Here is a 25966-nt window from a genome sequence, read left to right as displayed (position 1 = left end):
CAGTAAATAATGTCACAAAAAGTACAATCTCGACCTGCTTTATTGGAAAAAAGTCAGGAGATATTTTGGGGGGGTTTTGGTAACACATATTAAATTGACAGTTGAATGATTTAACACCTGAAAATGATGTGATGATAACATGAAAATATACAAAGGACTTTTGACTGGAGAATGAGCATGTTTTATTTTAACTAACTTTTCTTTTGAAAGAGTATTTTTTACAGTGGTACATTTACTTTGCTTAAGTGTCTGATTTTTTAAATCCTGTTCACCTGAGATAACTCTGTCAGTAAAAAAAAAAAAGTAATCAGAAAATGGATCAATTAGGTTAAGTTTGTGGTCAATGTAAGAATTCTTGTAGTTGTTATTGAGATAGTCTTCAGACCGGTGTAGTTGAAATAGAATATCTATCTAATGTTCACATACAATGTTGTACATAGTTAGAAAAAGTGCTCTTCAATTCAATGTTACTAATATTTCAGCTGGGACTGAGCAAAAATCACAACAATACACATTTTTTTCCAAGACCGTGTCTCAGAATTGGGACATGAAGTTGTTGCTGGACTGTTTGTGTTTTCAGGCTATTATTAAAAGTCTAATAAATCCTTTGGAGCGAAACCAATAAATAGAAACAAATGTGTGAGATATTTCAGGGCTGAATACCAATATTGAAACAGCTTCTCTTGCACACAGCAGAAACAGCTTTTTGCTTTTGGGAGCAACAACGCCATTAATTGGCTGGAGAGAAAAAAATGCAACTCCTGCACCCAGATTCACATCAGATCAATAATTCATCACAACCACAGTGATTTAACGATATTTTCATAACACCTCTGTCTCTCTCTTCCCTTAAGTCTGACAATGACAAATTGTCTGGTTTTAATCAAAATATCACACCTCTTGCCATTGTTGTTAATACAACAGGGTCTGTCTCTGCCATGAATGGATGTGTGTGTGTGTGTGTGTGTGTGTGTGTGTGTGGGGGGGGTGTAAACAGCCTATTGTTTTCAGCACCTTGTGACATGAAACAATGTGCAATGTAATGTAAAGATAATCTCTTACTGCTGGACACTAGCGTATCGATTAAACTTAAGAATCCTATTTAAGAATAAAATATAAAGCACACATAAATAAATGTTACGCTAGTTTGTTAAGTGTATTCAATTAAATATTTGATTGTAAGTGTGTTGATTATCTATATTATCATTGATGTTTTATATTTACCTTTCATCTCCATTATCTCACAAGCTTCAATCTCTAGTCCAAGAGACCCAAGTATGACTCATATGATGGACACTTGCATAAAGTCTACAGGTAGCTGCTTATTCAGATGACATTCCTCCTCCAATTGTACTTTCTGCATGTTAGGATTGTCTAATGACACAGGTCGTTTTTGTATTTCATGGGGGTTTATCCATTTAATGACGAGGCTGTCCCACAGGATAAAAACACTGGATTGAACACTGAAACAACTTCCATCCTGGGCACCCAAGACAACTCTTTATGTGGTTTATGGTTTGTTGTCCTAATCCATGACAATGGGTTCAACTGGATCATTCTCCAGCACAGACACTGTGCTTTATCACAAGTGTAAACTTGGCTATTGATTGAATACTGTAGTTTCCCTTCAGCAATTGCACCTTGTTCATTGTCCTTCACTTTTGTGATTAGACACTTATGAGTCAGAACCATACCAATGATAATGTAAGTGCTCAGATGTATTTTAGCTTGTATTCACAATTAATACTAATAGTTGTACACTGCATAAGAATGTTATTTATTTAAATCAGATGCTATAGTTCAACAATTTGGCAAAAAGAAAGTTCTTCTACATTAAAAGTACCACATTAGCATTCAATTGTCCCTCTAAAATGCATATCTTTTCCTCCCTTTCTCTCGCTCTGTTGTTTTAACAGTTCTCTTATTAGTTTCACAGATATTGAAGATAGCTGAATGACCCATAGCATCCATGTGTAGGCGAGGGGGTGAAACGATAGAATAAAGAACAGTTGTTTATGGAGGAACACAGTGCATTCTTAAGGTGACTTACAGTATGTTTGACGTATAAATGAAAGAATTTGACGTAAATTCGGAAATCAATCATCAAAGCGGAAAGCATTACATTGAATACATTAAATCAATAAATGTTTACTTTTTTGAAGCCTAGTTAACTAACTGTAACTGGGTACTTAGCATGTGTAGCCCTTCTGATTAAATACAATCTCTTATCTGCCAGCAAAAGTTTAATCTAAACCTCATCTCAGCAATGTAAAACTGTCATGACTTTATACTAAGTTCAGAGACTTCAGATATTCCTGTATGTAGCAGAGTGCAGACCTTAAACTGCCAGGAGCCATGGTGAAAAGAAAAGTCTTTAAAAGTAAAGTGAGAATCTAACCTTGAGTTTCCATGTCAGAACATCTCTGCACAAGTCATCATTTTAATATTCATGTTGTCTTCTGACATCACACTGAGGGTAGAAAGTTCAAATGTTGAATACGAAGGATAGAGTTGTTTTGGGTTTTCAGAATATAAATGTAGGTAATTAGAATTTTTTTTTTTTATCTCTTCATCCAAATAAGCAACCATTGATTGCAAATGGGAAATTATTTTCCAAACAAAGTAAAGTGATATTCCTGCATAGAATAAATATCCAGACATTTTTTTGCGCACAATAAAGAAGAGGTTTTAGAGGTTTGCAAAGCAGCTGGTACCCAAACTTTTGATTTCCTGAACCTTGTAAGGCAGTAAAATCCAGTTCACATTAATACTAGCGTTGAATAGCCAAGCAACTCTCTCAAGTTTGCTGACTTGCAGCCAAGATGGCGGTTTTCACTCTCAAGGATACTGCAGACCAGAACTATCATCTCGGTACATCAGCCACAAGTACCAGTCCACTCAGCCCCACTCCAATGCATTAATGTGTCTGCCATAAGGAATTAATGTCAATTGAGCATCTGCTATTTGTCTGTCCACTTCAAGTCTGAAGGGGGACTGGGGCTCTTCAAATAAATGGTCATCTACTGAGCAATAATGGTGAAATTTTCAGTTCCTCAGATCACCATCTGAATGTAGAGAGAGCAGTCATTAATTGTTGCAAACTTTGTTAAAATCCCTTCTGACCAGGGGAAAGTGCATCTGGGTTTGCTAGAGTCAATAGGACATGTGAAAGGGGCTGGCGTAATTGCAATGTGAGTGTCATTGTGTTGATACAAAGTGTTTTAATTGCTTTCTGGATTAAGTGAGGACATTTTTAACCAACTCAAGGGTCATGATGCCAAGCTCTGCAATTAGGTCCAAATATATTTTCTTTTTTTCTTTCCCCAGTATACTAAGTAACAGGATGAGCCTGAAAAAAACCAAGTCAACACTGCATGTTTTGGCTGGCCAGTTCTACAAAGTCTACCATTGTTTTGTCACAGTGCAGTATATGAAGCTGTTTTACACCTTGAGCTCGAAAAATGTTTTCTGAATGCTATGTTGCGCTAAGCTTGAGGCTAATTGGGAGAGCGATTAGTAGGTGCATATCGGATTGTCTCAGGGAGCGTAGGCTTCAGCTCATCTTTCAAACTTGGGCTTTGCATTTGTTCTCTCTGCTCCGAACCATGCCACATCCCAAAGGGGCATTTTAGAACACAGAGGCACAGAGAGTGACAAATTACCATTTTCTCTTGTTTGTCTGCATAATGGAACTTCACTTACTTAATGCTGATCTTATGCAAACCAGAGAGCCCGCTTTTCTCAAAGATTCTGAGTTTCTGTCTCTGGTTTGTGTGAAAGGCACGGAAATTACAGCATATTGAGTCCATATGTTGAAACTGCACTCATATCAAGTTTGTGTGAGTCATGTTTGAAGTTTAAACTCTTTTCTTTGACTTTCACAACATTTCCACTTCTTTACACACGTACGAATCTCAGAAATGACAGGCTGAAAGGCAAGTGGCAAAGCACTGCAGAGGCCTTGCAGTCATATAGAACACAAAACTGCTTTTCACTTACGGAGAGTGAACACAGAATATATAAATATATTTTCCACCATGCTCCTTAAATCTCTGGTATACAACTCCACGAGCATTTGAAGCTTTATTTATAAAATTAAAGCTATGGACAGCTGCTTTAACTTACATTTATGCTCCCTATCATTATGACTTTGAATAATTGCTGTATTAGTTGTGCTTTTCTTTAATTTTATGACTAAATAACTTTAAAGAAAAGAGTAAATTCACACCAGCCTCAGCTGTCCTTGTCAGTGTAATACTTAATTAAGAGACACTGACATGCTAGCATTACTACAGTAAGCATGCTAGCTATCAAAAGTTAGCATTTAGTCTGGGATTAGATTCTTACATGTGTTTTAAAACAATATTTATATGCATATGGATAATTAAACCGTTTGATTTCTGTCAACATTCTTGCTTGTCATTTTGGCCACACACAAAAATGTATTCCCAAACTGCTTCTTTTGTGAATGATGGGGGACAGAACAGTCTAATTCATTTTGACGTTTATTTGAAGCTTATATTGGACTTCACTAGTCTGAGTTTTTTTTTTTTTTAAAAGTGGGTTTGATCCAAAGTTGCAGTCTTTGTTGTTTCTTGAGTTTGCCAAGACAAAGATGGAAGCAGTGGAGGGATTGTACCACAAAGAGGACATTTTGTAGTAAAAAGGCTTCGGAGTACATGTGCTGATTAAGTCTTACTCAAGCAGAACATTCCAGCTTCAGCTGAAATATAGAGGTTGCTTTGGCACAGAGAGCGGACTGAATTGTATTTCCCATTTCTTTGATTGAAAGTGCATTGAAGATGGATCTTTTAACAGCTGCTTTGAACAGAAGGAAGGATTTCTGTAAGCAAAACCAGTTTGAACGTTCATATGGACACCTGGGCGTGTAAAGTCACAGTGAATAGACCTTTTGCCATTGCTAAAGACTCTTGCCTTTAAGGATTCAAAGCAAGTGGATTGAGGCAGTTATCACATATTACATTGTTCTATAAAAACATTTGAAGCATAAACCACCTTTGCAGTTAATCTACTTACTTAAGCCTATTTTTATTTCTATAATGCTGATCTAGGAAAGCATACATGGCTTGATTGTACTCAGGAAAGTGGTTGTGTGATTATCTACAGACTGAATCAACTCGTATACCTTGAACATTTTCAACAGCATATAACAGATATATGACAAGATTACAAAATACCTCAGAGTCCACTTAAAGTCACACCGGCCTGTGTACAGCCAACATTATTGGCTGGCTGGAGTTCCAAATGAAAGAGGAAGTGATTATGATTGATTAATCATTTAGCCCTAGGGTGTCACAAAGACCTAATTTAAATAGCCTAATTAATATAAGATTAATTGCTTTTGCACACTCCAGTCAAGGTTAAACTGTTATTTAATCATTTATATTTGAGAACACTCTACCTCAGTTGTCTGGGCTCAACCTGTTCTGTCTGTCGTCTTTACTAGGTCTCTGTCCGACATATAAAACAGAATGTGTGCTTCATTCAACACAGCAGCTTTGGATGATTTTCCCCTCTTGAACTCTTTTGCATATATAGAATTAAATAATGGAGGTACCATTATGGTAGGGAGGGGAAATCAATACGCAGTCACCGAGTGCTTTCCGTTTCGCCACTTTTGCTTTTAGACATCTTCCCTGCCCCAGTGTGTAGACCCAAAAACAACAGTCTGCAATCTTGGAGGAGGGTTCTAGTCTTCAAGTCGGCATCTGATACAACTTTTCATGTTAAAGAGATTTTTCACACACTGTTTCATAATGGCATTGTTTCAATCTGAAATTCACTGACAGTTGGTTTCTTTTTTTATGTTTAGTTTATACATTAAGTACATCAGATAAACTCTTTAAAAAAGCAATGCTTTCAATGGCGGAAGATGGACATAAATTCTGCTGTCGGTTCTAATTTCCAGCTCGGATACATCGTTATTGTCACTGTGGGTCAACATTGCCACCTGAAAACGCTCTTAGCAACGTCGTAGCTAATTACGCCATGGGAGTTTTGAAATAGTTGGCATGCGAGGCAATAAATGTAACTTTTAGTTTGCTGTGTTTGTGGTGTGCTACATGTATTGTTCAATCTCTATATAGGGACACCTATTTGTCATGCCCTCCCCATGAACACACCTGTTCTATAAATGAGGCTGTCTCATTTTTTTCTAAATCCTATTAAACTACACTTTAAAAGACTTGATTCTTCTTCTTGTTCCTTTAGACTCCTAAGTGGAGCATAGGGAAGCAACAACACCCTTCCAGTGGATTCTGTTTTGGGCAGTTTTCTTCAGCTGGGTCCATTTTTGTCCTGTTTCTTTTTGCTTCACTCTCTACTGTCTTGTCCTCCCCACTTTCCTTTTCCCTTGTGGATTCCAGTGCCTGCCTTGTGATGTTGTTTTTCGTAAGGTGTGTCCAATCCACCCCCACTTTCTCTTCATCACATCCTGGCTGATGGGCTTCTGGTCTGCTCTCTTCCATGGGTTGTTGTTTGTTATTTTGTCAGGCCATCTGATGTTTAGGATGTGTCTTAGACACCCGTTGGTGAAGGTCTGGAGTTTGTTGGTGGTGGTGTTGGTCACTCTCCATGTCGTGGATCCATACAGGAGGACCGCCTTGACGTTGGTATTAAATATCCTGATCTTGTTGTGGAGGGACTAAGCCTTTGAGTTCCTGATCCGATCTGATCTGATCTGCCACCTTTGCTGACTATGCTACCCAGATATGTCAAGTGGTCAGTTTCTTTAATGTTCTCACCCTGTAGGTGGATCGGAGATTCTTGGTTATTGTTAATTCGCATATTTTCCGTCTTTGCCTTGTTTATCTTTAGGCCGGTCTTTGCTGTCTCTTCACAGAGTTGTGTTAGTTTCGACTGTGTGTTGATGTTGATGGGACAGGAGGCTGATGTCTTCAAGATGTTTTGATAGAGTCCACTGAATGCCTGTTTTGTTGGTCATGGTTGTTTTTCTCATGATCCAGTCGATGACCATTAAAAAGACTGTTGGAGACAATATACATCCCTGTCTCACCCCGGTTTTTATCTCGAAGGGGTTGGTTAACTTCCTGTTGTGGATGACTTGGCAGGTGGAGTTCTTGTACAGAATCCGGATGATGTTAATCAGTTTCTGTGGAATCCCATAGTGGCGCCTCAGCTTCCAGATGGTCTCTCTATCCACACTGTCGACGAATGTGTGGATATCCATTTTTCCACGAATGTTGCATATAGTGGGGACTGCCATTCGATCGACTGCTCGATGATGATACGCAGGGTGACGATGTGAAAGCTGAAGTCATCGCAAAGACTGGATTAGGAGGTTTTTATTTCTGAAGACATTTGTCTAGGCTGCAGACAACAAAGTAGCAAACTGTTCTTTCACTCACTAAAGCTCTTGGTTTTTTTCAGAAGAATATGTGAGAGTGTGAAAAGAAAATGTAGAGCATTTAATTTCTAACTATGCTGGACATCAACACATTGTGCATGCAACTCCTGCTAAAGCAAAACCCGACAACCTTAGTTCCCTGACTTTAAAGAACCCCTGAAAGTTACAGGGGACTACTCTAGTAAGAACTGGGAAATTATTCTATACCATAATAGTTTCGAACTTAACCTGTATAGTTTTGTCACAAATTAACATTTACATACTTGTAACAGTGATAAAAATATGACATTAAGTAGAATTTATACTGTCTTCCCTGTTCTTAAGCCATTACATGTAACAACATGTCCAGCTGTGTTTCTGACACAAACTCAGCTGCTCATTTATTGCGACAGCAGTTATGAGAAAGAAGTTCTGTCAATATGCGTTAGTGCTTTTGAAGCTCTGATCATCACACCGTTAGAGCGGAGCAGACAAATGAGAGGGTCTGGCTGATGCAACAGCTTGAAAATGTGGTGTCTTTCTAACATCATGTTTCTATAGAAATTAAGTTTCAACACATGCAAAACAAGGATCACATGTTAACCTTTTCAGGGAACAGCTCTGGAATAAGATCAAGCATGCATTTTGATCACCAAACATAATTGTTACAGTATACATAACTGAATAACAGTTTACTAATCTCAGTCAGTCAATCTTACCATTTAACACATCATTTGTGTTTTTAACTATCAGTTAAGTCAAATAACACAATTTACGCCTCGATCATGTTTACATTGTTGACCCACCAGTCATGGTAGATGCGAGCACTTGCCCACTGGTAGAGACATGTTGGATATAGCTAAGGTCTAGACTTGTCTGCCCAAAATCATGAGAAAACTTTTGTCATATCAAGAAAAGGACTCAACACAATGGTTAAACCGATTCTGAAACTGAAATGCAACATAATGGACCATCACCAACAGCAGCTTCCCCTAGAAAACCCATGAAACACATATTATGTCCAAAAGAAACATTGAGATTCTATAATGTTTGATGTTCTAAGGAAAGAGGTCAAACCCTATCTGTTATTCTCAGTAGTTTTGTTATAAGCTAATTCCTCTGTTGCATCATGACATATGTCACTAATTTACCCATCTGTACTCTCAACTTTTTTTTTTTTTACAGTGGGATGCCATCACAGAGATGGATGAGCAGAACAGACCCATTCACACCTTTCAGGTTTGCCACGTAATGGAGCCAAACCAAAACAACTGGCTGCGGTCAGGATGGATCCAGCGGCAGGCTGCACAGAGGGTGTGTAACACATCCGAAACACTTCCTCAGTCACACTGTGAAACCTCGGCCTGAAAATGTGATCAATGAAATAGTCTTGGTTCTGACATTGACTCAAGGTCACAACAGTATCAAAGTACCTGGAGGGAACATAATCTCCCATGTTCAGGGGAGGAAATAAAATGGAAAGCAGGTGTACAGTAAAGAACCAAAAATCCTTGTATCACTGATTTTTGTACTAGTATTCTATCTTTTTTTGCCCTTTGAGTTACTTTGTACGCATTCAGCGATTTAATTGTTGCTTGCACTTAATTCATCTTCATATCCTGTGTACATAAAGCCTGACATGTAAACTGTCCACAATACCTGTGTAAGAATAGCAGGCTGGTAGGATTAAAGAATCCAGTTTATTTCCAGTCAAGGAATATGGAGAGCCAGCTGTAAAATGCTTACAGTCCTGTATGTTTAATGCATAATGAGCTTACATGTGTTTATTATTTATGAATACTCTGACTTAGGTATATGTGGAGCTGCGTTTCACACTCAGAGATTGCAACTCCATTCCTTGGGTGTCTGGTACCTGCAAAGAAACCTTCAATCTCTTCTACCTGCAGACGGAGGGCCCACTGCCTGCACAGACAAGATTTAGGCCGTCTGACTATGCCAAGGTAGGGTTTTAGATATGTTTCATGAAAAAAAAACAATGTTGCAGTTTTAAAATCCCTAAGAAATAAATGGGTGAATATTAAGTCCTTGTTGTTTTTTTTGCCAGGTGGACACTATAGCAGCAGATGAAAGTTTCACACAAACAGATCTTGGAGATCGGGTTCTTCGCCTCAATACTGAGGTCAGGGAGGTAGGGCCGGTGACACAGAAGGGTTTCTACTTGGCCTTCCAGGATGTGGGAGCTTGTATCGCTCTTGTTTCTGTAAAGGTCAGTGAAAGAGGGGCTATGGCTCTTGTTTCCTGGAGCTACAGCCATGACCTTGTCTTTTTCTTTCACAAGACTGGCAGCACTTCAGTTTCCTGTTGTTTTCTTCTCTTCTCCATAAGGTTTTTTACAAACGCTGCCCATCCACTTTGAGGAACCTGGCAGCCTTTCCAGACACAGTACCACACCTGGACTCCTCCTCTCTGGTGGAAGTCAGGGGTGCATGTGTGGAAAATGCAGAGGAGAGGGACACACCCAAACTGTACTGCGGTGCTGATGGAGACTGGTTGGTTCCACTGGGCCGCTGCGTCTGCAGTATTGGACACGAGGAGATGGACAGCTTTTGCCCGGGTGAGAAGTAGTTTTGGATGTTTTTTTTTTTCTATGTGAATGTGTTTGTATGCTTTAACTACAATGCATACAAAGAGAAGGGAACAATACAAAGAAAAACAGGGAGAAGAGAAGAGAGGGCATTGCATCACATTAACAGATCTCTTGGGCCTCTCCAGTCATCTGCAGGACTTTGAGTTCACAGAACTGCAATTCCCTTCTCTCGCTCTAAGATCCTGCATCCTTGTCTGATCCTCTCCATCCACATCTCTCTCCATCTCTTCACAGCTCCACCTCCCCTCGTCATCTTCTCCACTCTCTTGTCTGCTTTGTTTATGCTCCACTTACAAGCCCCTTGAGTTTTTCTCCTCCAAGTCCTTCTATTTGCTCTCTTCTCATACTCTTTATTTATCTTGATGTCTCTTATAGCCATCCCTCTCTAAACAATGTGAAAAAGAAGAGATTAGAATTTCTTGACATTTCACGATCATTGCCTTTGCATTTTCCCAGAAGCCTCTTGACTCTCTCAATTACATGTTGCAAATAGGAAGGGGATTTCTTCAAATATCAAGCCGTGTGTTTCTCTAGTTTTTTAAATATCTGATACATATCATGCTTGCTGTTGTATATAAATGCAACAAATGCCATCTTTGATAAATAACTCATACATTGAGCAAATGTAAAAACCTTTTTGGGTGCCTCCTCTCTAATTAGTCGTATCAGCACTACCTAAATGTGGCCCGTTGTCAGCAAAAACAGATAAAGTTAAAGCAACTGTTGTTCCATGTAGTCGTTGGCCTGGTTTCTCAATTAGACTCTGCTGACAGAGAGGGGGCTAGCTCGCTAATTGCCTTCATTTGTTAGTTTCACAGCTAATTTAGCCTGCACCTATCATTATCTAAAACTCCCCCAACCTTCTCTCTTTCTCTGTTTTCCAGACACAGACTCACTCATGTAATTAAAGCAGGTGCTACATAGAGCCACACGGCATGATTACAATTCAAGTGTTACAGTACTTGCATTTTCCAGACGTAGTCTCCACATGTCTCAGCTGGTCGGGGTGAAATTCATGCAGTTGGCCCTTTGGTGATATGGTTACTCAGTTTATTACAGAGAGAGAACTCCAGCAGTCATTAGCACAGCTGATACGTAGGACAGGCTGTAATATCTGCTTTGTTTTTTCCTTGAGTGTACTTTTATCTGTTTTTTATTTATCTTTTTTTTTTCCCTGTCCGATTTCAATCACCTCAAAGATGTGGTTAAACAACACAGATGACTGTCAGGAGGGATTCCAGATGAGACAAGCAGTGTAGGAGCAGCACTCTCATGGTGTCCCTCATATATGTCCTACATCTATACTTTCTCTATCCTTCAGTTTATAGCGGTTGCCTCTCTGGATTGTCTCTAGCTGCAATAGTGTCAGCTGAAGGCAGGCTACATTTTCTGTGAATAGGACAGTCATTGAGTAGTAACACACAAGATTATTGGAAATAATGTGTGTCTGAAGACGACAGCATCTGCAAGGGTAATATTACAACGATGACTAATCTGAGATACAAACATTTCTCAGTGTTATACCCCGTACAAACTGACATGAAACAATGTCGATTTCATTTTGAATTTAAAAGAAAGAATGCATATTTCCCAAAATGCTCGTACTTCAAAGATGCTCTTGTCTATGATACGCTGTTGCACTATTTTGGGCAACGGCAATATGCAAGAAGCTGTTTTGCTGTGGAGGATTTGGAGTTAAGTGAAGAAATGTCAGGTAAAATCTTTCACAGATGATCTGCTGTGCAGCTCTCGTTAACACTGGGATAGAAGAGGTGATCAATAGCAACAAACACATTACGGCCTTGTAGCCAGCAATTCATGGTTTAAATGATTTATGGCCAATTATTTTTTGCTCATCAATAATTTCCATTGGGCCTTGCAGAGCTTGTGCTGTGATAAAGATGTGCACTTGGCAAGTATAGTTGCAGGAAGTTTAGGCGTGAACTTGCGATGACTTCTGCTTTCTCCTCGTTTTCATTTTGGAACACTGCTTCAAAGGGTACTGTGATCAAAGCTGTCTGAGAGGCAGCATGGGGAAAGAGCAAAAGAGGGAGAGAAAGTGTGTGTGAGAGAGAGAGAGAGGGGGAGAGAGAGGGAGAGAGAGAATAGGGAAAACCCCAACGCTCCCGAATAGAAGCAGAGCTCTGCGCTAACACGTCCATCTTTCCCTCCCAGCTGCCTAAACAAAGGCATCAGCGCTTATCAAACCCCGCTTTCTACCCCAATAGCATTCTGCCAGACTGTTTTGACATCTCAATCGAGTGCTTTATTATTCCATTCCTTTCATTCGGTGTCAGCCACAAGAGGCTTACTCAGAGATAGGCTGGTTATATCATGACCTAGATAAGGAAACATCATAGCCCTAATGCTATTTGTTCCACATCCTTTCGTCACGCCATCATATTCAAAAGAACGCAGGGCATTGTGGGAGTAGCTAATAGAGACGTCGCATCGAATTCTCTTTTGAATCAGTCATCATCATATCATCAATAGATAGGCAGACAAGAGCACGAGCCCACCAGATGGATAGGTGATTACACTCAGTGCCAAAGAAAATATTTTTATTCAAATATTATTGATTCAACAAAACACTTGAATGAAAACTTTTGTTCCTACCACCTGCTGTACTTTTTACGAAGTTACAAACTAGTTCATCTTCTTACTGCACTGTTGAAATAGCAGTAAACAAATTAATCAACCGTTTCTGAATGAAACAAAATCGACCGTTTTCCCTTTTCTCTTTTTGTGCCCCATGCCCCCTTGGTGTCAGAGGTCGTTAGAAATATAGCTTTCTTTCCTCTGACCTGTGTGGTCTCGAGACAGGCAGACAGATCAGGCAGGACAAGTTCAAACATATGACCTCGCATTCAAATAAATTGGAAAAGGAAATACTCAGAGAATGGATACATTCTCTGAGTCGTATATCCGAGCCACTGTGCCCCTCTTGTGTCCATAAAGGAGTGTGTTTACTGTGGCCTCTAATGCAGCTCAGCCTGACTAGAGCATCACTCATTCTCTGTGAACTTCCCATCTGCATATCAAAGCTGAAAGTCCAGGGTAAACACAGTCTCTGCCTCCATCTGTTTCTGACAACATAAAGCCAAGAGAAAACTTCCAGCACACCCAAACAACTCAAAATCTCTTAGCTGGGTTGTCGTTACACTGCAGCAAATGTGCAGTTTCTCCCTTTTCTGAAGGTCAACTTGTGAATCTCATACATCTCTTTTTTTCTTAGCTAGAGTAGGTGACATATTTTATGAGCATTTCTTGCAATACTTTTAATCCGAAACGACATTTTCTGATTAAAAATTGTAAAATTAGGGTGTCTCTGGCTTTCACAGTCCTGAGATAGGAAAACTAACTTTTAAATAAACAATGGAATGGCTTCCCTGACCGTCTTTAGCTCACTAATTGACTTGCTGCGTTCAATCTGCCCATGCTCATGGAAAATCGATAGAGTTATCCTCATGTTAAAGCAAGCACGCTTGTTGAAGAAGAATGGCAAAGACATATAGTTGGATTCTGGGAATGACAATGATGCACTGCACTCTTCTATCAACAATACTATGAAGCAAGCGTGTTCTGTACATCGCTGAAACAGGGATGTGCTCTTATGACACTTTTCAGGTTAGATCATTTAATTGCCCTTACTGTGTTTTTGTCTTGAAATCGCTTACAAAAGCTATATTTTTTTACTTTTTTTATAAATACTTTATTAATCCCAGAGGTTGAAGTTCTGGTTCGCACTCTTATTTTAGAGTCATGCTTCTCACACACACAGGCTTGAATCGCACATGCACTATGTGCACATGGAGAGATAACAGAGTGCAGCAGCTGCCCCCACTGGAGGCGCCCCCTGAGCTGGTGGGGGTTTGGTGCCCTGTTCAAGGGCACCTCGGCAGTGCTCGAGAAGTGGTGTGGCGACCCTCCGGTTCCCAACCCAAATCCCTACAGACTGAGCTATGGCCGCCCAAATAAGTGCCACTGTTAACCTGAAGCCAAATTCAAATAATTTCAAGGTCATCTTGGTGGAACAAATACAGCAAATACGAGTTCTCTAATAGGGATCTGATGAAGTAATATATTCATGTGGAGAATTCACCTTATAGCTCTGCCACTCCTCTCAAATTATCAGAGCTTGTATCATTCAGCTAATTATTTTGCTCCAATCAGTCATGTTTGAAGCAGTCTGGAAGGTGCGTTCTGCCAAATCGCTCAATAAACCCACCAAACAATACCTGCCAATCATCAACTGGCTCTCAGACTAGTTTCTTGTGTGGTATTGGCCTTGGTAATGGAAACCAATTCAAAGCAAGAAAGGTGATTCGTTTTAGAGGTTTATTTGTCAGCTGGACACCCTCCACTCCAAAGAAAATCTAATCTTACTTAGTAATAGCTGTGTTTAAACATTAAAGTGTTGGAAGAAACATTTTCCATCGAAGTGAATTTTAGAGCAACTTTTGAGTACAGTTTTACTTCAGTGCTCTCAAGTTTCTGTGTGAAATAATAGGAGGTACATTTAAGGAACTCTCCTTGTCTGGAAATAAAGTATGTTCAAGTTGTAAAATCATTGCTTAGGTTAAAAGAGAATCGATGGCTCCATATGAGCTTATTTATCTCAGTCACTGTAACTCAGCAGCACAAAAATATGGAATCAAAATCAGCTAAAAAATCATTGATAATGAAAAAATAATTACTCTCAGCTCCAAATCTATGAACTTGTGAATACTGAATTTTGCACGCATCATTGTTATTGAAAAGAAGTGTTTGCTCAGTTTTGGAATAAAAAAAAAATACTGTTCCCTTCATTAATAAAGATTCACACCATGACAAAAAGCCAAACAACAGACAGTGAGCACACTGGATCTGCCTGTGTGTGTGTGTGGAGATTTTCCGAGTGATGTGCAGGAAGGAGCTGGAAATTCAAATGAATCTGCATGTTTGCCTTTGGCAGAAGCTCAGCTTAGGAGCAAAGTAATATCCAAGTGAAGGAGGGGCCTCAAAAATTGGAAGCTGGGTGACAAATTACTCTTCTCACAAGGAGCTTAGCAGCAACATGATTGTGGCGAGCATGTGTCAATCTTCCGTCTCATCCCCCTTATATGACTTAATCCTCAATTACGTCCACCATACATGGACATATGTGTCCATTATACAGATTTTTAAATCAGAATCTCCGGGATCATTTGTATTCAGTTAACTGTTTTTAATAATAAATAATAATAATACTTTTTTTTTCTCAGCGCCTTTCCAAGCACTAAAGGACGCTTTTTTTTAACAATGATAAACCTATCAGTTAAATGAATGCTTTTACAAGTAATGAAGGGTACAGTTAGTGGTGTCTGGGTAGCATCTGGACATCATTCATTTGACCTGTAAACTGTAACATTTAAAAGCCATGTTTCTCAATGTAGACATTGTTTCTTCAGACAGTTACAGACATATGTGGCAATTACTAATGATGTGAAGAAGAAACTATATAAACATGGCCCAAAACTGCCACTTAGCGTCTTGCTTAACTGAGAGAAAAACATTAAAATGCTGAAATCATAAAATCCTCTGGCTGTCTGCCATTATGTCTTCATTAAAATCCACAATGCATCAGCCTTCTCTATCTATATCATCGTCTATATCATACCTGGTATATTCATTTGAGAATTATCATTCCTCCCACACTTATTTTCACACAAGTCACTCTGCAATGAAAGTATGCCAAGATTCCCGTCTTATTATATCGTTGCACTATTACTGCTTTATTTTTCCTCTGCTGAGATAAGTCTGGGTAGAAGGAGGCATTGCGGATTTACCATCTTCTGATAAGCCTTTAAGAAGAAATAGAAAAATATAAACTGTGAAAAATAAAATAAAATGAAAACAGAAAAAGGAAAATTGTGGCAGAGCAAAACAGAAGAAAAAAAAGAGAGATAAGGAAGGGACTGTTGGCTGACTTGATGGAGAAAAAGAAATGTGAAGGTAAAATAAGAGAGAACTGGAGGAAGTAATGAGGTAGGAAAGTGAACTGGGGTAAGGTGGAAAATTGAAGAATACCTGGGTCAGCAGAATGGACCATGTAAGTGGATGGAGGTTTTAGACTGAAAGCAGGCTATAATTGCATTTTCATAATGCATTATTTGTATGTTAATAGCTCTTTTTTTTTACCTGTCTGACAAACAATTCAAACTTTCCTCGGACACTATTCAAGGGAGTCTGAAAGTGGGGACTCTATTAAATCTGCTGATTAAAACAAATAGACTCAGGAGTCTTTTCCATTTCTGAATCATTTAAATAGTATCCTATTTCTCTTTAGTTCTTTTAGCTAATATTACGCCATCAGTTGGCTCTTCTTATCAACACCTCTAGAACTCACAAGTTCTCATGTGCAATAGGCAATTCTATTTTACTATATACTGAATTCTCCCCCGATTAATGACGTATTTCTGATTCTGGTTAACCGTTATATTTGATTTCTAATGTGTTACTTGAAAAACAAGCTAATGGCGGAATCACTCTTATGTCAGCAGCATTTTTTGTAATGTTAAGTAACTTTAGCTAACAAGCTTTTTTAGACATAGTATTCAGACTTTAAGTTAATATTGTACAATATTAAACTTTGTTCATTAACACCGGGCTGGCTTGTTGAGCTCTTCTTGAGAGTTGCATGTTTATCAGAGATGCTAGTTTAGGTCTGACAGCATAGATCGAAGACTGCAGTAGGAGGAAGAGATGCCTTTGTGTTGTATGTTGTGTTTACCGCTTGCTGTCCTGCTTGTCCTACATCCTTTAGTCCTCTGGGTTTAACACGTTATCAAAGGGAGTGATGTCTATATGTTCACAGGTTCAATGTGAACTTCTGGAAGATTGTAGCTCCATTCCAGTAAAGTTTCTGGGGTGCTGGTCAAAGTTTTTGCTTGCTGTATCTGGCCTGGTTTGTGGTAAACACATTTACCTCCTGTGGAATAATTTGGCCAAGTAATGATGATGATCTTACTCAACATGAGCAACCAACTGCTGTTCAGCCTCGTTGATATGAGGGAGAGTCTACTGCGTCCACTGATCACAATGTAAAGAACAACTTTTTGCACTTACCTGTTTACAGTAACTGGGCCATTACAGGGTGTGCCCTCTGATAGACTTGACCCTTGATAAATATGGATATGATATTTGTATGACCGGGACAATAGGTTACAGTATGTAAAAAAGGAGCCAGCTTCAGTTTTGAATTCAATCTATTTATGTTGATGGAAATGCAATAAGCGGAGAAACATTTACCGTGTGTAACTGGCTTCTTCCTCCACCTCTCTTCTTTTTTTCAGCTTGTAAGCCTGGCTTCTTCAAAGCCTTTGCAGGGAACACTAAATGCACAAAGTGTCCTCCACATAGCTCCAGCCATGACCAGGCTGCCACCATCTGTCACTGCGACAAAGGCTTCTACAGGGCCATCAAAGACGCCTCCACCATGGCTTGTACAAGTGAGTAGAGTAGTTATGAAGAGCAAACTTTTTCTTCTGCCAGCTGGGAGTTGTTTTTTGTGTTTACATGTCTTTTATTTATTCCAGTCTTTGGTGCCATCTTATCCCTATCCATCTGCTCCTTTTCAATATTAGCAATATAATTGGTATAAATTTAAATATATGTCTTAATAACCTTCCATATCTCAACTTTGGAAAAAAAAAAATTCTACCTTCTTTCTAGATATAAATAACTCTTTACATTTTTATCCACAAAAGAAGTCAAGAATTGTATTGCAGTGTGACTGTGTTGAAACACTTAGGGCTGTGTACAGGCTTAACACCCACACATACAGCAGCTATTCAAAGAAAAAAATCTCTTCACCAGCTCTGATCACCCACAACCAAATCAGAAAGTATATGATTATGAAAACTACAAAAAATGTTTAAAAACTATACGTTTTGTTTTTTTCGGAATTAGTACTTCAGAACAAATTGAGGGCCAAACACCAACACAAACTACAAATTCTAAAGATGCTCTTTTGCTGTCAAATTTGTTTCTGTTCCCATTTACGCTTCATCCCCAACTTTTAAAAAAGTGGTACATTTACTGGTACTACTTTTACCTACATAATAACCTACATTTTTGCACAACCAGTATTCCTAATGTAAGATGTTTGTGTACACATTTCACTGGGGACGGCTGTGGTTCAGTTGATGGTCATCTTCTCTGAACCAGAAGGTTTGCAATATTGCCTTACTATTAAGGGAATCAGTTTCTGAAATTGGACCAGTTATCAGAAATCATGTCTTTGGTTCAGTATTGTGTTCAAACAAACATTACTCAAACATCTGCTGCTATTTTTGAAAATGTGTGAACAAAATAATAACATAATTAGTCAGTAATCAGTTAAGAATCTCTCTAAACACCTTCACTTTTTTCCTCAGGGCCTCCTTCAGCTCCTCGGCACCTGGTTTCATTGATCAATGACACGGCTCTCTTCCTGCAGTGGATGCCTCCCAGTGATACAGGAGGCAGGAAAGACATCACCTACAACATCCTGTGCCAGCGCTGTGATGGAAGTGATGGCGACACTGGTGTGACACAGTGTGAGCCGTGTGAGCCTGACCTGAGGTTCATCCCGCGGCCACTCGGTCTGACTGGCACCTCTGTAGCGATACTGGATTTTGCAATGCACGCAAACTACACCTTCCATGTAGAGGCTGTGAATGGTGTCTCCGGACTGGGAGTGGCTACTCGGTCGCTGGCGAATGTGACTGTCAACACACACCAAGCTGGTGAGTTGGAGTTTTTTTTTTGTCTTCATCTGTGCAACTTTCCAATTGTGATTGATTTATTGTCTTCAAATCGAAGAGTTTACTGCCAACTGATTTTAGGACTGACTCATTGATTTTGTGACTGGATTCAAACAGGATTTAATGAATTGCTTATTTCATCAGGGCTTGTGAAGACAGTGGATTGATCGATTAGATAGTTGATTATTCTTCAAAATTAATCAAACAAAAATGCAGATAGGTGCTGGATCTGGATTTTCTAATTTTTCATTTTGTTTTACATCTCGCAGATGGGTTATGAAAGTTTCACCTTACAAAAAAAAAAACGTTACATTGGGCTCTACTGTCCATGTTCAACCACTGCTTGTTTTTTTTTTTTTTTAAAGAATTGAAACAGAGTTGATAATGACATGCAGGAACGGAGCCACATGTAAGATTCAAATCCCAGCTGCCTGCTTCGTGGGCAACAGCCTCTGTACATGGGGCGGGCAAATGAAGCACTAGGACACCAATGCCCAAACACTGACCACTACTTTCTCATAAACTTTTGACTTTTAAAAAAAATTCAAAGAGTAATTCTGTATTGCAAAAAGTAGCAAGTTGTGGCCAAAATCGTAGAAATCAATTTAAAAAATGTTTACAGGACTGAAATGGTAAATAGCAAGCTACAAAGAAATGCAACACATTCATCATTTTAATCCTGCTAGCTTGGCCAAAACAACCATCTGGACTGGTGGGAATTTTCCCAGTGGACCATTAAGCCTGTGGGATGGCGGAGATCCAGGTAAAACAACAGACAAATAGTTTGCAACTTGAAAACCAGCAGATTGATAAAAACTACAAGGAGTTCTACTTGTTCTCATTTGATTTTGCTTCAGTCTGAAAAGTACTGGCTGGAATTACCAACTCACTTAAACTGGCATTGATAACAAATGACAGACAACATTATGTTTAACAATTCTTATAGGATGATATAGCTTCATAGAAAATACATAATTTAGAGCATTGGTTGGAGTGTAAATGGACAGGATGTTAGAAACTATTTTCTTCTTTGCACTATATTGGTAAGTCTTTGCACTATATTGGTAAGGCAAGGCAAGTTGATTTATATAGCACATTTCAACAACAAGGCAATTCAAAGTGCTTTACACAAAACATCAAAAACATCATGACAGAAGAAAGAAAATTAAGTGGTAAGTTATTCAATATTTGTGTTTAGTGTATTGGATCTGCCTTAAACTGGTGGCTGCAGTGGAAGGCAAGTTTTTTGTGAACAGGACATATACGGGATGTATTCCATTTGCTCTCAGATATAGTAGCTGAACATGTTGTGGGTTAATATTGTACTATAGCCATATTTACCTCTAAACTATTTATAAAGATTAAATATGCATGCTGATGCCTGAAATGCATATACTCCAGTTACATAATACCTGAGTCATAGCCGAAGAATCCTGTGTTTTGGAGCTGAAAAAGATATTCATGCTGCAGCAACAGACAGAGATTTATTTATTCAGCAGTCTCCCACCTTAGCTCATTGTGTGTTCTCCCACAGTGACGGTCTCTTCTTTCATCTTAACGTGTCAATAGGTGAGTCACTTTGGTGACCCTTGAATAGCCGACAGAGCGTCTGTGACCTGAACCCACTCCTAATTAGCGGCACTTTGCTGACCTGGGGTTAACTACAGCTAGAAGCCCTCAGTGCAGCATTGTCTTGGACTTGAATTAGGAAAAGTAAGACACCTGAGTTCAACCACTGAAGTCTGAACCTTATAGTTTAAGGGCAAGAATATTGATGGAATAATTGATGAGGACGGTTGAGAAGAGAGGAGAAAGAGAGTGGATTAATAAATTATAATAGGATGTATGTGCACATTTTCTCCTCTCTCAGCAAAACGTCAGTATTGAGAAGAAATTCCTGTGAGAAAAAAAGAAATCAGTGACTCATGTGTTAACAGGGTATTGGGATGTTGGTTTCTGTGCTTAATCACTTTGTTTATTGAACGGCTACTACATGTAATCATAGAGGAAGAATATCCTACTACAGTTGACCAAGTTGTCAACTCTTTTAAAATATAGAGCCAACAAGACCTGCCACCTGAAATATTTCCAGTTATAGCCAGATTTTGTTACCGACACCTATTTTCTAATTATGTGCACAATAGACGGCATGACAAAAAGTTGAAGACAGCTTTGAATTTGGGACTTTCAGGTTTTACTATCTTTTACAGAATTCATCCTAACATGAAATATTAAATTAACATGATGAAATATTTAAACAAGACCCAGGGTTTGATATCATTGATAAGGTGGTGTTTGGAAAATATACATGCATACCAATTGAGTGCATAACCTTTGCCAGGGGGCCCTGTAATAAAATATAAAAATAAAAATATAGATGAAATACAGCAGAATACAAGATAATGTATAAACCCATTCAGATAAAACAAGAGCATTCCTCAGACAACATTTCACTCAATAAAAGTTTAAAATGCTGAATGCTCTAAGTGATGTTCATCATCAAGTGTAACATGTAGGATGTTGACGTTAGAAAAAGCACAGAGGACAGCTGTGAATGTTTGAGTCCTTTTGGTGTAAAGTTATCGAGATGAAGACAAAGAAGCGATCTAAAGGTCATATCCTCACCAAAGTGATAGCGGCCTTTTCTAAGTGAAGCACGAATATCTGCGCAAAGTCTTATGGAGACAAAGAAAGAAGTCTGTTGAGATATTATATAAAGTGGTGGACCAATACGATTATTGTCAGTGAGCTGAATTCAAAATGTAACGGTGCCCTTGTATAAAGAACATCAGACAACTGTGTCAAAAGCATTCCGATTTATAATATACATGAAGACTCCCTAACGATGGAGTCGACAGTTAAATTAACAGCATTGAACCGATTCGTAGACAGGCATTCAGACTGTGCAGTGCTTCCATTGACTTTGAAATGTACTTCATAAAGGTTACCTTCTACAATAATACATAGTATTAGGTGCTTTTAGCATTGTTGTGTTTGTAATATTTGAAAAATCTATTTTACAGATCCATGCATGCTTCCATCATTTTACATTTGCATCTTGTTGCAAATGCTGCCCCGGTAAACAGAGAATGTACAGTATAAATGTGTTATTTTTAGCTGTGAAATGTCTCGCTGATAGGCTGTCATCATACCATGGAATCCAGACGTAAGGTGTGTATGTGTCACTTCATACACCTCTCTCCGGCATAGGCAGCTCGGCTGATGGGGGGAAGTTGGAATGCAAAACAATCTGTGCAGAGGAGGAGAGGCAGCCTGTAGGGATGTTCCCATTAGGATGTTTAAAGTGGATTAACTTGTCAAACTGCCTTCCATCCGCAAACACTCTGTATGCACACACTGCCATGGACAGGAAGGCAAAGCAAAACAAATGTGTACACACACGACAACATACATTTGCGTTACCTATTCACCACCTATAGACATATAATGGTCTCGTCAGTCACACCTCTTCCCTGGGAATGACTTGTTTGTCTCTCCCACACAAAAAAAACACACACATAGTTCTTCTTGTTCCTGTAAAGTAGGAAACAAATCTCTATAGATGTTTGCCATTGAGGGTATCAATGTAACCATAGTTACATGTAGTTCCATATATATATAACGATCTATATCCATTGCAGTGTTATAGCGGTGCAATTTTCAGCTTAAACTGATGATGGAATGCTCCCTTGTTTCTTGTTTTTATCTGTCATACACATTTGATGCATGAAAAAGGCAACATTTCTGCACACTACACAACAGTCATACAGTCTGAATGAAGCTCTCCACAGCTCATAATTTGCACGACAATAGGCGGACATTTTTTAAAGTCCATTCGCTATTAAAAAAACTCACATATGTGCCAGATCCCTCAGACATTCAAATGATTGGGAAAGAGGCAAAAGGCTTTTTATATTCACTTATGCATTAGGCAAACTCTTCCATGAAGCGTCTCCAAAATGTTTACAGAAATTGGCAAGCTACTGTATGTAAAGTCTGCAAAGCACCCTGTATTTGTTGCTATATGCTAATGCTATTTAAGCACTCAAAGCCTGCTGTATAAAAAATAAATTCTTGTTTTAAATCCGAGTCTAGTTACCTTTGGATGGGCGTTAGGAATGACAGGTGTTGCAGGGGTAATATGTTTATGTCTGCTTTGGCTGCTTAGACAATGAATGGATTATAGCCAATCAAATAGGAAATTAACTGGTAGTGAGTAGATGGGGGGGGGGAATTCTGTTGACAAGTTATCTGTTTGTAAATTGAACATTAATGCCTCATTATGCTTTTAATTATGCTAAACCTATTCATCAGAGTTTGTAATAATTTCACTTTGTTATTGGCTGTCTGCTAATCAACTTTTAAAAGATATAACGCTCAGTTGAGCAAATGCATTTTCACTTTGAACACAAGATGGGTGTTGCTTTCCTATGATAGTGGAGGTATCAGACAGTTTTACAGCTCTTTAGACATGGACTCCCTGCAAACACTTTTGTTCACCTTCAGTGCTTATCTGTGCGTTTTCTCCTGCACATTTAACTTCACTTTGTGAGGCAGCGTGCTGGTTTTCTGCCTCCTGAATCTGATGAAGGTCAGCTGTTGTCACCACACCTCTAGTGGCAGCAATGACAGCAATTTCTGTGTTTATGACGACTGTAGATATTGCTTAGCCGAGCGGTTTCTCACTGATGATTCCTCTACAAAGTTCATGCTGTATTCAGCAAAGAGGTACACACAAAAAGTCTAAATGTGTGGAAGGTGTTTGCCACACTGAGGGAATAAATGCACAAATATAGAACTACTCTGTGTGTTGTAGAAAGTGAACCTTATTTAAAGTTGGACAAAGAAAGATGGTGTCCTTGCAGAGCCTAAAAATGTTGTCTGTTGAGCTTTAAAAAACCTTGACTGATATATTCCATATATATATAAATATATGTGTGTCTGTGTGTGCGTGCGTGCGTATGTATATTGTCTGTAATTAAATTAAATTATTTGCAGTACGTCAGATTTAATGATTCGTTCACCTTAGCTGAGATAATTGAAATAGAGTTGGTGAGGCTTTAAATGGTTGATTCCCTCCAGAGTTTGATCATTATCTGAAGGTTCATTACAGACTCTAATGATTTAGTCTTCAACTACTACAGATACACTTGAGTTCATCATACCACTTTTAGAATATAGTGCATATAGTGCATTGAGTTACATTCAAAAAGAAGTGTACATATGTGGTTTTATAGACCTTAGCCTTTTGTTGAATATCTATATTGAGGTCTGGTCCACCTACATTGTAAATACAACATTTTGGTCAGTGGCCCAATGTTTCAAAATATGAAGCTGTAGATTCACCTTAGGCATTGTTTTTTGATGTCGTCCTCTGGCTTAGTGTTATGATATAAAATAGAGGACAGATCGATAGGATGAAGAGAGTGAAAGTCTGCTTGGGGTGAAGTTCACGGGTGATGGATGGGTCAAACACAAGTCTATTATCCAGGGACTGTGTTTTGTTTCCTGTATGAACCAAATGGTCAAAGTTGACTTTATTTAAGCGCTAACACTAACTTATTTTCGTTGCATGCGGGATATTTCCTTTATTTCAAAAATTCAAGTCTCAGTTGTGCTTTTATAGCAGTCATACTCTCATTTTTACTCATGAACTTATAATTGAGTCTAAATGTGGAGTCCTCCTCCTGGGCTCGTCCGTCCCAGAAGCGCACACAGTCACTGCGGGATGTAATGTTTACATTTACTTGTTTGTACCTGCATCCCAACGCATGCTAGTAAAAGCTAACTGCCAATGTTTGTCACCTGCCTGTCTAACAGAAAGTACACCAACTCCACTGGAAAAAAGCCCTCACAGAGAGGTTCACCCTGGTTTTGGAATAGGCTTTATCCTCTTGGCACCTCACTATGATTATTTTTTTTTTTTCTTTTTTCCGGTTTGAATCGTGTCCAATCTGTTACGATTCAGAATGAACTGGGAACCAAACGCACAACTCAGAGACAGGATGAACAAAAACAATAATTTATTATACAAAGGGGTGAAACGGTGAACTACAATACAATATGAAATGTAAGTGACACTAATGTGAAGCATAAATCTAAAGTGACTCAAAATGTGTACATGTAATTTACATGACTCTCAACTATGTGAATAAGGAATATAACGTGACTAGAACTATGTGACAAGAAATATTATGTGACTCGAAAAACACGCGTGATGAAGCCAGACGAACGAACGACGAGACGCACAGGATACAGGACGGGCAGGACTGGGAACTAGGCGAGAGGGAGAAAAAACACGAAGGATCAAAACACACAACAGGGAATAAAGCAAGCAATTTCAGAGCACTAAATATTCTAGGAAAGACACGGAGAGTACGAACCACGGATGAACAACAATAGTCTGGCGCCGGCAGTGTGGAGGGAGCCGGCTTAAATACTGCGTTGATTGCATAGGCAACACCTGTGCCCTAACCTGCAAGCAATGAGTAATTAGGGAGGAGCAGGGAGCACACAGAGGGAGTGACAGACAGGGGAAAAACCAAAACAAACACACGTGGAGACACACAAAACCAAAACATAACACAATCACTGAAATGTATCCTCTCCAGAGTCAACCAAAACAAACCAAAATGTGAAAATCCAGCTGGAGGGTTAGGGTTAGGCTCTCAGCAGACAGTCACCACCACTCATGTATGGAGGCCATAAGTGATGACTGAGTAGCATTACTTTCATAGAAGTCTTTATTTCATTTATTAGGAAAAAGCAACTGACTTTATCTTTAATTACAGTTTAATAATGACATCAAAATGTCAGACTGTTTTATTGTCTGATTAACTATAGTATGTTTATGTAATTTTCACTTGAACCAAACGTTAATTTGTTTTTATATTGCTTGAGTTTTGGCTTTTTTCCATTGATTTTGTAACTTTTCAAAATTGAGCTGTTAGTATCCAGGAAATTGAAATGAACCATATATGAAACATATAGTTGCATTAAAGGTGCTTTCAATCGTTTGCACAATCCAGTATTTCCAGGATGTTTTTTTTTTTTACACCCTGATGTCTTCATCTTCAGGATCATTTATTCAACAAATCATTAACAAAAGTAGTCACACAAAGTTCCCCTGTTATTAATCCTCGTGTGAACATTTCCCACTGATTCGTGGTGTCCTGATTCAGGAGATTTTCTCTCTTTTACTTTGCTCTTCCCTCCCCCCCTATCCTC

At 38.8% G+C, this 25966-nt stretch overlaps 1 protein-coding gene across 1 annotated transcript in view; it reads left to right on the top strand.

Moving 5' to 3' along the window:
• Window positions 1-25966, top strand: part of LOC306821401 (ephrin type-A receptor 6-like) — a 48056-nt gene that overhangs the window by 7961 nt on the left and 14129 nt on the right. The window contains 6 exon segments of the mRNA XM_079339799.1: window positions 8552-8680; window positions 9178-9327; window positions 9432-9593; window positions 9713-9941; window positions 17288-17443; window positions 18371-18721. Of these exon segments, the coding sequence (XP_079195925.1) occupies window positions 8552-8680; window positions 9178-9327; window positions 9432-9593; window positions 9713-9941; window positions 17288-17443; window positions 18371-18721 (1177 nt within the window).

The sequence above is a fragment of the Symphodus melops genome (genome assembly GCF_947650265.1).
Source record: "Symphodus melops genome assembly, chromosome: 3".
Taxonomy (NCBI): Eukaryota; Metazoa; Chordata; class Actinopteri; order Labriformes; family Labridae; genus Symphodus; species Symphodus melops.
The sequence above is the reverse complement of the archived record's forward strand: the minus strand, read 5'-3'. Positions and strand labels throughout refer to the sequence as shown.